This window comes from Melanostigma gelatinosum (assembly GCF_949748355.1).
Source record: "Melanostigma gelatinosum genome assembly, chromosome: 3".
NCBI lineage: Eukaryota > Metazoa > Chordata > Actinopteri > Perciformes > Zoarcidae > Melanostigma > Melanostigma gelatinosum.
The window spans coordinates 26,810,167-26,821,754 of NC_136636.1; the positions used below are offsets into that span (position 1 = coordinate 26,810,167).

Sequence of the window (11,588 nt, forward strand, 5' to 3'; positions counted from 1 at the left end):
AAAATGTAGTTTTTTTGTAATGAAACTTGAATAAATTCAGTTGTGTGAAGATGTTTTCATCTTGTATGATTTTATGACCGGTTTAACGCAAGTTCAGGCATCAGTATCAAGAAGGAAAAAATGGTATCGGAACATCTCTTTTTACAAAATACAGGTTATCTGCCGAGGCGGTTTTAAAGCACTCATCAAGACGGCTGAACAATGTCGGAGTTGAACTTCAACAAGTGAGAGGAACGAGGGAGTGGCTGAAATACACTTTCTGTATTCATTTAGATTCTTTTTTTGTAGATTTGAGACGAAGAATACAATGTTTTGACAACAATTAAAAAAGAAAAGTCCTAAAGGCAGGTGATGGAGATGTCAATCATCCATAGGCTAACATGGCTAGCGTGAACTGATCAGAGGCTCTTCGGCATCTTGTCAACATGTTCTCTTCTCCGCAGTCAGCAGATGCGATGTCATGTCTTCAGAAGGCTGTTAATTGTTCGGACTTCATCGGTGGACAGAGGAGAAAGATTGTAGCCTCTCAGCTCAGGTTTTCCTGCAAACAAAGACAAAGACACACGTCATGCTCACACTGCTGGCAGGACATTCACAATGAGATTGCGGCCGCTAATGAATTGCTCATCACTTGCATACACTGACCATGGAGAAGTACCTCATAAAACATCTGAACTATCCCTTTAACATGAGACATGAGACTATCATTTCCCTAAATGTCGACCCGCTCCTTCTAACCAGCCAGGCGCTGTGGGCCAACCGGACAGCGGAGACGCTCCTCAGTACCTTGCATCACATTTAGACGGTTGACTTTTGCTTTCAGTGCTGAGCGGAGGTCGTTTATCTCCTTGTCCAGCTGCTGTTGGTCTAACGGGTGAGAAGGAAAGATCAAAAGAGTTCAGGGTGATCTCACATGTGGCTCCAACATCGAAACACAAATCTATTTATATTCAAATGAATTAAAATTGTATTTTTGTTTTACCTTTCTGGATCATCTCTCTCGTCTTCGATTTGGGAAATTTGATGAACATGTTTCCGAAGCACACCTTCACTTTCTCTGCAGATGACAGCAGTGAGCGTTACTACAACCGTACAGCCGACTCCTCTCCACTGGGAATGACTGTAATGTAATGTGAATGACTGTTTTCTCAAACGAAGCCAATGTGTCCTGACATCACTGTCTCTTCTCTGACAACCTCCTGTCACCAGTCGCTCACCTGAATCTGACATTTCATTTTTCAGTGCGTTCAAGGCCTCTCTGTTCCCGTTTCTCTTTGTGTCCAGGTCCACGATCTGAAACACGCACAGAGAGCATGAGTTCTCCACACGTATACACAGCAGGTGATGCTTTGTCATTATGGTACGTGAGAAAATGGAAAAATACATGAATATCAACAGTCATTGACTATTTCAGTATAAATATGTAATGTCAGTGTTTAAAGGGGGAAATTGTTATAATATTGGCACACGGAGTTTGCAAAGTGGCATTCATTTAAATGTGTTATCGTTATATATCAGGGCAATATACATCCCCATGTTAAATGACTTCATGAAACACTGTCAAAATAATGCAGTACAATACATTTCCAAGTCACATTTCCAGACTAGCTTCTGTATTTATCAAAGTAATATCATTTGTCATTGGTGTCTTCTTTCATGAAGAGAGCACACATATTCTGCATCTACTACTGTACTGGTTCATTTGATCAAAGAATACTAGATTTAATAATCACTGGACTGCAGGGCTAATACTCATCAGCGTCTGTTAATGGTTTTAATTCAAGTTGGTATTACTTGTTAACTTATATCTACTGTTACAGTGCAGTGTTGCTTTGTATTGTACTGTGTTTTTTTCAGTGTATTTCGTTATTTTCTGTCCTACCAATATCGGCATAGAGATACCGAGCCATGTTGCCATGTTGGGTTTCTTCATTTTGACGTTTATGAAATGGAAATGTAGTTTAAGATGACTGTGAAGCGCGAGCTAGCTAGCCTAGCTGCTAACATTGTCAGTGGCAGCTGACGTGTCGGTCCTCCCAGGTGACCCTGCGCTGCATATCATGAACAACCCAGTAAGTATTTAATGACCTGTTGCTTAGTGGTGAGAACATCCTCAGCTGCCTCCTCAACTTCTGTCAAGTACTCCAAAACACGCACAGGTACAGCGTCCATGGTGGCTGTGCTGCCTCAAAAATACGTCCGGCCTGAAACAACGACTGGAAACAGATCGGTCCGCTTGGTGACAATTCCCCTCAAACAGTCCTTACAGATAGAATATAGATGATAGATATGAACATTAATCTAAGATACACCAGCATTTAGCACCAGGACAATATTTGCTTGCCCTGTATTTTAGCAGCTTAGTTTCTCTGCCACAAACATTTTGTGATGTGAACATCTATTTCTTTCTTAGATGCTTACACGATCTGTAATATACAAAGGTATACACAAAGTACTTTGATACTTTCAAGGCTGCATTAAGAAAACAAACGTTCATTCTAAGTGTATGTATCCCAATGGGCATTTATCTTTCAACACTTAAACTACATTAGCCTACTACAATGACTCACCTCCACCCCTCAGATCTCCTCTGGGACGTTATCACCTGACAAATAGGCTGTGATTGATTCAATGGGATTATTTGTCCCGCTTTGCACAATCTCCCCCATTCTTCTCTCCAAACTGCTCAGCCTCTGTTCAGAGCCACAGACCGTAAGTGAACAGCAATATACAGGTCCAGCCATTGAAGGTATATTGGAATGAGGTCCAGACACTGAGTTGACCTCAGAAAATCCGGTAACACATCCGGTAACACAAAAGTTGTGTTACCGGATGCAGCAGGGTTTCCCCCAGTACTTCCTCCTTTACCTTCACGGAGCTTTTTCCACATGTGTACCCATGACTTTGAAGAATCACACACTTCAATTACAATTGTTTGGTAAACTTTAATTATGCAGTTACTTTTTTGACAGACCAAAACAGAATCACGAGTGGTGTGTTGAAAACTCCTGCATACAAATATATACATCGTTATTGTGCTGACGAAGGCTCCCTGGGTTGATTTCAATCAAAAATTGAAATAAATATCCACATGCTCAAAGGATTTATTGTATGCATCGATAATGCATGTAAACATACACAGTCGCATTAGCTTATTTGACTGCAATCACAGCATTGGATTAAACGTAATAATGCAACAATAAATCATTAAAAAACTGGCAAAACATCCATACATTTACAGTCTTGCTGCACTTTCTGTCAGTCTGTTAAAATAAGGAAGACATATTGAAAATATACATTCATAATCAAACAATAAAGGTGCCGACTGCAGCTGTGATTACACTTACAGCCCTCAACTTGCTGTTATGTAACAAATTCAACCTGTTTCGGTCTGTTTGGTCGGTTTATTGGACAATTCTTGGACCCAGGTAAATTGTCTATTATTGCAGTGAGGGCATCTGGTTTTATTTCCTGTTCCCTGAGCTCAGCCTCTCTCCTCCACTCGGCTCCTCCTCTTCTACATTCGGAGCCGCTTCGTCTTTTCTCCGATGCACCTTGTTGTCTCTCGACTCCACCACTTCTCTGCTCAGAGCCACTCCTCCTCCGAAACCCCCCGGGCCTGTAGTCCGACACGCCCCCCCGCGCTCCCAAACGGTCCCCGACACTTGAGTCTCTGGCAGTGGACTGAGGGTTGGCGTTAGCACCGTGAACGGGGTTGCGGATGTTGCCCGAGGCCTGCATTCTCCTCAGGTAGCTGTTGGTCCTCGCGGGGCTGCCGAACCTCTGAGCTCGGGACGCAGAGCTCCTGACCGCGGAGTACACCCGGCACTCGCTGTAGCTCCTTTTGGGGAGCGATGCGGGGCCCCTGCTGCGCTCTGGCGTGGGACTCAGTCTGGACTGGCGGCCGGAGCGGCAGCACGACGACGGCGTGCTGCAGGCGGAGTAGCGGAGGCGGCAGAGGGTGCAGGCGCAGCCGGAGAGCAGGGCACAGTGACTGGCCAGAGAGGACAGGAAGTTGAGGGGGAAGGAACGTTGACACTGGAGGATGCACTTCGGAGAGCTGAGGCGCGACGAGGCGGCGGCGGACGACCTGGGGCAGCTGGATACGACATCTGACACCGCCGGCGTCCCGCCCTCCTCCTGGACAGTCTGAATCTGGCGCCACTCCAGCTGCAGCATCCTCTCCATGTACCTTTCCAAAGGGCCCACGGGCCTGGGCCGAGGGGCCCCCCGGCCCTCCGTGTTGTAGAAGATGGCCAGCTGACCGAGGCTCCAGGAGTTGAAAGGCGGAGGGAGGAAGTCTGGGAAATCCAAACCACCATGGTTGTGTCCTCTGGGCCTGCAAGAGGAGCAGTCCTCAGCCTCGATGACCTCCGGCCTCAGCTGGAGCTGTGGAGGAACGCGACCACAGGGCGACGTAGGAAGTCTCTCCGACTCAGACAAGTCGGTGTCACTGTCCCCCTCTCCATGGCTGCTCGGGCTCCCTACCTTTGGGTTTGGGGACGGTTCCTCATGCGGATCAGGTCTCATGGGAGGTCGGCGGTGGCAGGGAAAGGCCGGTGTGTGTCTGCTCCCTCTCAAACCCGTGTGCTTGTGTTCCTTGTGGCCGCAGTGCTGAGCAGCCGGCCGCACCTTCGGTTCCATCCTGTCCTCTGCGAGGCACAGCGGGCGAGAATTTGGCTCTGAGGTTCCCTGAGCACTAAAGGGAAAATTAAATTGTTAAATATTAGCTCCGAAGCAGCACAGAATGGCACGAAATTTGCAAAAAACAGCAATCTCACCTGTGTTGAGAAGTAATGCGTTTGGTTGAGGGGGTGTTAGGTTTCTGCTTTCTTCTCTGCTGCAGCTTCTGTGATGACAGAGATGCACCGTTAAGCCTGCACACATTTTCATCTTATCACTAATACATGTATAACATGTGGCCATCATTTCAGTTTAAAACCAGGCGGCAACCACGGGTTCTGAAGAGTGAAGCCAATGATCAAGTGTCTTAAAAACCTGCATTCTCTCTACTGACCAGCAGGGGGAGACTCCTTTGATTGCAAAAAGAAGTCAGATTGTATATTACATTACAGTAATTTAGCAGACGCTTTTATCCAAAGCGACTTACATCCTATCACACCGTAGGCACAGCTACGGAAGCAATTTTGGGGTTAAGTGTCTTTCTCAAGGACACATCGACATGTGACTAGCGGAGCCGGAGCCGGGGATGGAACCGCCGATCCTCCATTTAGCCAGTCGTAGCCTATAGAAGTCTATGAGAAAATGACTCCACTTCGCTCTTGATTTATTACCTCAGTAAACATTGTAAACATGAGTTTATGGTCTCAGTCTCTAGTTTCAAGTCTTCTTCAATACAGCATGATGTTCATTTGGTAAATGGACCATAAAGCAGAGTATGCTTACTGTCACTCCCTCTGCAGTCGAAATAAATTCACTTGCGTTCACTGGTTGCAAAAAGCCAAGATGGCGACGGCCAAAGCGCATAACTTAAAGCTTCAAAACAGCAATCCACATACCAATGGGTGACGTCACGATGACTACGTCCACTTCTTATGCACATGTCTATGTTTAACACATTCAAAAAATGAAGTAGCATTGCCAACAGAACGTGAAGAGGCTATGCTAGAAGTTACACATTGCACCTTTAAACACATCATTACTTCCCAGTTATGCTGAAACATTTTCACTATTGATTAGTCAGAAACTTTAAAAAAAATTTAGATCGGTTAAATACTTGGAAATTGTATTTTTTTTAAACACAGCAATTTCCCAGAGCTCGAGGTGATGTCTTCAAACGACTTGCTTTGTTCGACCAAAAGTTCAAAACATATTCAATGTATAGTGATAGCAGCTAAAGCAGAGAAAAACACACATCCGAGAAGCTATTATCTGCAAATGTTGGGCATTTCTGCTTGAAAAATGAATAATCGATAATCAAAATGGTTGCCGATTAATTTCTGTGACTGTCTAACCGATCCGTGCTTTCGGCTCTCCCTCACGCTTACCTTCTCGTTGTTATTTTCTTGACTTGGCGGCGTGTACTCTGACTGCAGTGACTTCCTTTGTGACTGCCGCCTGCCCATGTTGGTGCTTGAAAAAAGAAAAGAAAAAAACATTTAACATTAAACACAACCAATTAACCGAATAACGCGGCATACATGAAATATAGAAACGCATATAGCTATTTGCAGTACACACAGACGACGGACTAATGCACCGCGTTTGGAGATCAAAGCGCGGACACGCGAGCATCCCCGTGTCGCCGTGGAGGCGACAGCTCGAGAGAGGCACGAGAGCATCTCTGTCACCGTCAGCTGTCGCTGCATAATAACAAATAACATCTGAGGCTCGCGCTACCTGGCCACATTCGGCCTGTTGCTGCTCCACGGCACCTTCTTCTTCCACTCCCTGTCCCTGACGGAGAGCCTCTCCAGGCATTGTTGTGGCACCCTCTCCAGCAGAATTGTGCCCATCCCAAAGCTCTCAGAAGGCACCAATGAAAAGGGCGAGTGGGGGCTGTTCATGGTGCTCTAAGAGCCAAAAGCACCCACCGTGTTTTTTTATGAAAAACATGTCGGCATGATGGACAATTCAGCTGCCGTCCAGCAGAGGGCAGCACAGCTCCATCCTGTGTGATGGTGGGACCATACAGTCCTATGGATGGGACGAGTTAAATAAGTAGTTTAAGTTCGAAGAACGTTTATCGTAATATACTTTTCATACTGCAACCTGTGTTTTCTACAACTAAAACACGTTTAAAGGTACCTAACTTTTTTAATTTGCGATGTTACCGATATATTTGGTAACATTTTGAACGATCAGCTAACAATACCAGTGATGATCATCACATAAATGTAATTTTGCCAAAATAATGGTAATTTAAAGAAAGATAAAAAGAGGTCAGTAAACTTAAAGGTGCAACACAAAATACCGAGCCACCTGGTCTATCGAAATAAGGCTCTGCATTTCCCCTCCACTACTGCTTCCATACAATTAAAAAGTAAAGCAATCAGTTAAAAAAGCAAAAACTCTGAACTACCTAATAATCAAACTGCTGAAACTTGGAAGAGTGCCTGGCGTTTTCTTGTTTTTTCACCTTTGGAATTAATCCAATAAAAAACCTCTGAGGACCATGGATGTATTATTGACAATCCCTCCGGCCAGCTCTACGTCTTCGTCCTCTCATGTTGGACTGAGGACAGACTGGACGCTGCAGAGACTCACTATTGCCTCCGGATGTACACGTTGTTTTACCGGACCTTGCTGGTTGGCAGTATCTCTGCAACACAATACATTATTTCCAGTAATATTTTACTTCTTCACAATCTGGATAATGTCAGTTAATGTTTTGGAACTAAAGTTCCTACACGTTGCACCTTTAAAGGTAAATCACATGACACATACCGGCCATTATAACAAATTTATTACAAAAGCAAATGAGTACAATTATAGAAAAATGCTAGTGCTAATAAATATAAGAAATAGTGCAGTATTTAACAGAAATACTATGATTGAATAATAAGCCTTCTGAAAACTGTCAGGGTATGTTGTTTTTGAATGTTTGAATTGGTGTTATGATCAGTGAGTGAGAACCCAAAAAGCAGGACACTGACAAGAGGCGTGAGGAGAAGGTTTGTGGCACAAAATGTAATATGCCAGGCTGAACACCAATGTGCCGTCTTGATTTCCCCGAACTTGCGGGGATTTTTGGTCTCAAACTTCCATCAAATACTGTTCATAAGTCATCACAAGTGTGTTCTAGCTTTCATACAACAGTTAATAACCTCATACAGTGCTGCCAGACACTAATCCGCGTAGTGCACCTGCGCCTGGAGCTCCTTGGAGATGTACCCGAGAAGGGTCGCCGTCAGCTGCTGCTTCAGGGTGGCGTTGCCCATCACTAGAGCAGTTAGCTGAGCCAAATCTGTCCACTGAATGTCTCCCAGCACGGCCAGAAGACCACCATAAAGCTTCTGCTGCTGCTGAGGACTGAGCTCCATTATGATCTGAGGCAGCAGTTTGAACTGTCCACTGGTCAGCCAGCAGCCCAGAAAGCCTCAGACAGCACCGCCTACAGGGTAAGAGGGTTTCAAACTTGTGGAGTTATGATTGCACACACAAAGACACACGAGTGGGAGAAACTGTTGCATGCATTTATTCCCACTTACCGACTGTGATACCAAGACGTCCCCCGACTAACCCTCCAGCGAAGGCCAGACCACCCGCTGCAGCCGCCGCTGCCGCCGCCGCCGCCGCCGCCGCCGCCGCCGCCGCCGCTCCCTTCCCTGAGCCTTTCACTGTGGTCTGGATTTGCTGATTGGCAGATAACTCACAACACAGCTTCATGACATCATCAAGTCGATGGCACATACTGTGGATCAAATCTGAGGATCTCCTTAAATACATTTAAGGAGACATGACAGAAATTATAACTGAAAGACACTCAGCAATCAATAAGCATAGAATATGAAAATACTGTCAGTTTGTTCAAATACAATATTAACTCAGCAATTCACAAATCAACAATGTACAATATACTATAACTATACTATACCCACTTGAGAATCCCCACCTGTTAACCTTTCAACGTCTACCATTCTCAATGTTGTCAAGTTTGAGACAGTTGGGCACGGCACACAAGCTGAGGGCTGGTCATCCTGCAGCTGGCCGCCCTTGGGGAGGGTGTGTAGTGTTGAAAGGCCGAAACACTCAATGACACAAGGGAACAGTACTGATGATGTGTTCTGGGCCCAACTCTTCCAAAATTCTACAACCTAAACCAAACCAAGATACACCCCACACAAGCTGGAAAACCCCCACTTGTCGATCGTCAACCACTCAAAACAAGGTTCATTTCCTGGAAGTGCTCACCACCTTGGCACAAAGGACAGACATGTCCTGTGTTTTTTGATTCTATAACATCACATCAGACACTGACACACGTTGTCCTGCATATATTGAATAGTGTGACACAGTGGTTTTTCTTATGCAATCATAACATGACCTTCAAGTGGAGAGGAAAGCCCTTGTTTGTCCGTCACCACACAGAGAAGGAAATCGCAGCAGAGGAGGGTGTGAATCTGGTGGAGCTCCGTGACCCCCAGCATGACAAGGATAGAGTGATTAACCCCCGCTGGATCATCGTCCTCGGTGTGTGCACCCATCTGGATTGTGTGCCCATCGCCAACGCCGGAGACTTCAGAGGCTACTGTCCGTGCCATGGCTCCCACTACGATGCTTCAGGAAGGATAAGAAAGGGACCTGCTCCTCTAAAGCTGGAGGTTCCCTTCTATGAGTTCACAGAGGAGGACGTAGTCATAGTGGAGCAGTCTCCGTTCCTCCCTGTAATATGTATTTTTTAGATGGCTCCGTGTGAGAGTGACATAAAATGTGTGTATTTACTATTGAAGACATATTTGCAACTCTATGATTGAGCTATTGTCCTTTCCCTCGTAAGGAAAGTGAGTTGTTTTTCTTTCATTGATCTGCATCACTTAGCTTGATGTCTTGATTCACTGACATTTTATTTATTGTTTTAATCTCTATAGATTTCTTTCATTCCGCACTATTTGTAGCATTTTCCAAACAGCATTATGTCAGACAAAAAGTTAAAGAGTGCTTCACAGAAAATGGAAGCAAAGGAATGAGGGCCGGGTGTGATCAGGTCCAACCCCTTTGCTGCCGCACCAATCCTGATATATTGTGTTGGAGCTGTGTGATAAAGTCAAAGGTGGGGCCTGTTTCATGGTTACCTATAGTGGAGCTGTTAAAAGTGCTCATACACATGAACAAGAGGCCTGGGGAGCACAATGATTAGGATAAGATGATGGTATGATCAAGAAAAGCCACCGGCAATCTAAAAAAGTATCGACAACTTGTGAACAGTCAGGAATGTGTCAGCCTGTTAATCAACTGGAAGCAACTAGAGCAGAGATAAGGATGTTGTTGGTCAAAGACTGTGTAGAGTCACTGAGGAACAAAGTGTGCGATGTAAAACGGTATGAACCAGTGAAATACAAACCTTTATATTTTTATTGATGAAATCATTTAAATACAATATACTGTGCACAGATGCCGGTAAAACCATCATCTTAAACTTACATTATCAAATCAATCAATATAATCATCAACACGATTTCAAACTGTACAGTTGGCACTCATTCAGTGCATAACTTTTTGTATTGAAATCAGTGTAGTTGAACCGCGGTTAATCATGTGTAACTTCAGAGGTGACTCGTGCTGAAAGCTTTAATCACGAACGAAACTTTACTGCAACCAGAACAGCTGAAGGGGATTGTTTCCTGTGTGGGTTCTCATGTGTGCCTTTAGTTCTCCGTTGCGCACAAATCTATTACCGCAAACTGATCAGCTGAAACGTGTTTCTCCTGTGTGGATTCTCATGTGTCTCTGTAAAGCTGAACTCCGGTTAAAAGATTTCTTACAGACCGAGCAGCTGAAAGGTGTTTCTCCTGTGTGGGTTCTCATGTGTCTCTTCAGATTTTGACTCTTGCCAAATGTTTTCTCACACTCAGAACATCTAAAATGTTTTTCACCAGCGCTACATCCTGAATCACTGACACGGACTTCATCAGGTTTCAAATAGTTTAAACCTGACTGAGGTTCTCTGGTCTTCTTCCAATCACCACTGCCATCAGTGTTCAAAGAGTCTCCAGTCTTCTCATCAGTATCTGGTTCTGGATGTCTATCTGGATCCAAGTTCCGGTCTGGTTCTGGTCCTCCACAGTCTTCTCCATCAGCTTCTGTTCCCATCTGTTCAGTTAGTCTTTGATGAAGCTGTGAGGACTGAGCTTCCTCTTCTTCATCTTCACAGGAGTGAATGAGAACTTGACATCAGCCTCCTCCAGACCTTGAAGCTGCTCTCCTTCCTGACTGGTGCAGAGTTCCTCCTGTTCTTCTTTAATGTGTAGGGGCTCTGGGTCCTCCTGGTCCAGACTGGAGCTCCACTCCTGCTGCTCAGAGGGAACCTCTTCTTTAACAAACAACAGCTGCTGGACATCTGCAGGAAACCAGTAAACACAGGTGTTACAAAGACATTTTAGAACTGAGCAAATAGTATCATGTACATACACTTCCAGAGTATCAATAGAACCAGATAATACAATAATGTTATCAACTTATGTGATGTAAATAAAATATACATTCATTCAATGTTAAACACAGCTTATACGCGGATATGTGAGTTCTAGTACACGAAGGTCAAAAACGCCAGGTGGGGCACTCTCGCACTCGCCTGAACAAAGTGGAAAATACTAGAACTCTGAAGGATAGCTTTTGCCCCAGTTAAATGTCACATAGTCTTACAGAGAACCAGTCTCAACTGCCTGCTCCATCTTAGAGATAGAAAGAGGCGCCCTTGCATATCTAGCGCCTAGCTTATCTAGTTGGCCGAACATAACAATATGCTGTTACATCAACATTTCACACACACTGACGTTCCAGAGAAGGCGGATCCCGGACGTGAGCCAGTGTGGGCGGAGATGCCCAGAGCTCCATCAGGTCATCTGAATGCTAAAAACAGATCCACCTCCTACTTTGCTTTGACCAATAGGCTCAAAAAGGAGGAC

General features: G+C 44.8%; 2 protein-coding genes and 1 pseudogene across 3 annotated transcripts; all 3 read right to left on the bottom strand.

The window, feature by feature from the left end:
- Window positions 1-242: 242 nt before the first annotated feature.
- Window positions 243-2,218, bottom strand: pdrg1 (p53 and DNA-damage regulated 1). The gene is made up of 5 exons (XM_079265233.1): window positions 2,089-2,218; window positions 1,218-1,293; window positions 983-1,057; window positions 787-867; window positions 243-541 (listed from the first exon to the last, which is right to left on the bottom strand). The coding sequence occupies exons 1-5, from the start codon at window positions 2,170-2,172 to the stop codon at window positions 459-461; spliced, it is 399 nt and encodes a 132-aa protein (XP_079121359.1). The 5' UTR covers window positions 2,173-2,218; the 3' UTR covers window positions 243-458.
- Window positions 2,219-3,040: 822 nt separating this feature from the next.
- On the bottom strand, window positions 3,041-6,527 carry LOC306797441 (uncharacterized protein; the record flags this gene model as incomplete). Its single annotated transcript, XM_079296807.1, has 4 exons — window positions 3,041-4,699; window positions 4,782-4,849; window positions 6,009-6,093; window positions 6,361-6,527. The coding sequence occupies 4 exons, from the start codon at window positions 6,525-6,527 to the stop codon at window positions 3,364-3,366; spliced, it is 1,656 nt and encodes a 551-aa protein (XP_079152933.1). The 3' UTR covers window positions 3,041-3,363.
- Window positions 6,528-7,808: 1,281 nt separating this feature from the next.
- Window positions 7,809-8,373, bottom strand: LOC306775077 (protein C19orf12 homolog; annotated as a pseudogene). The gene is made up of 2 exons: window positions 8,172-8,373; window positions 7,809-8,074 (listed from the first exon to the last, which is right to left on the bottom strand). The product of its transcript is annotated as a protein C19orf12 homolog (transcript).
- Window positions 8,374-11,588: the final 3,215 nt, after the last annotated feature.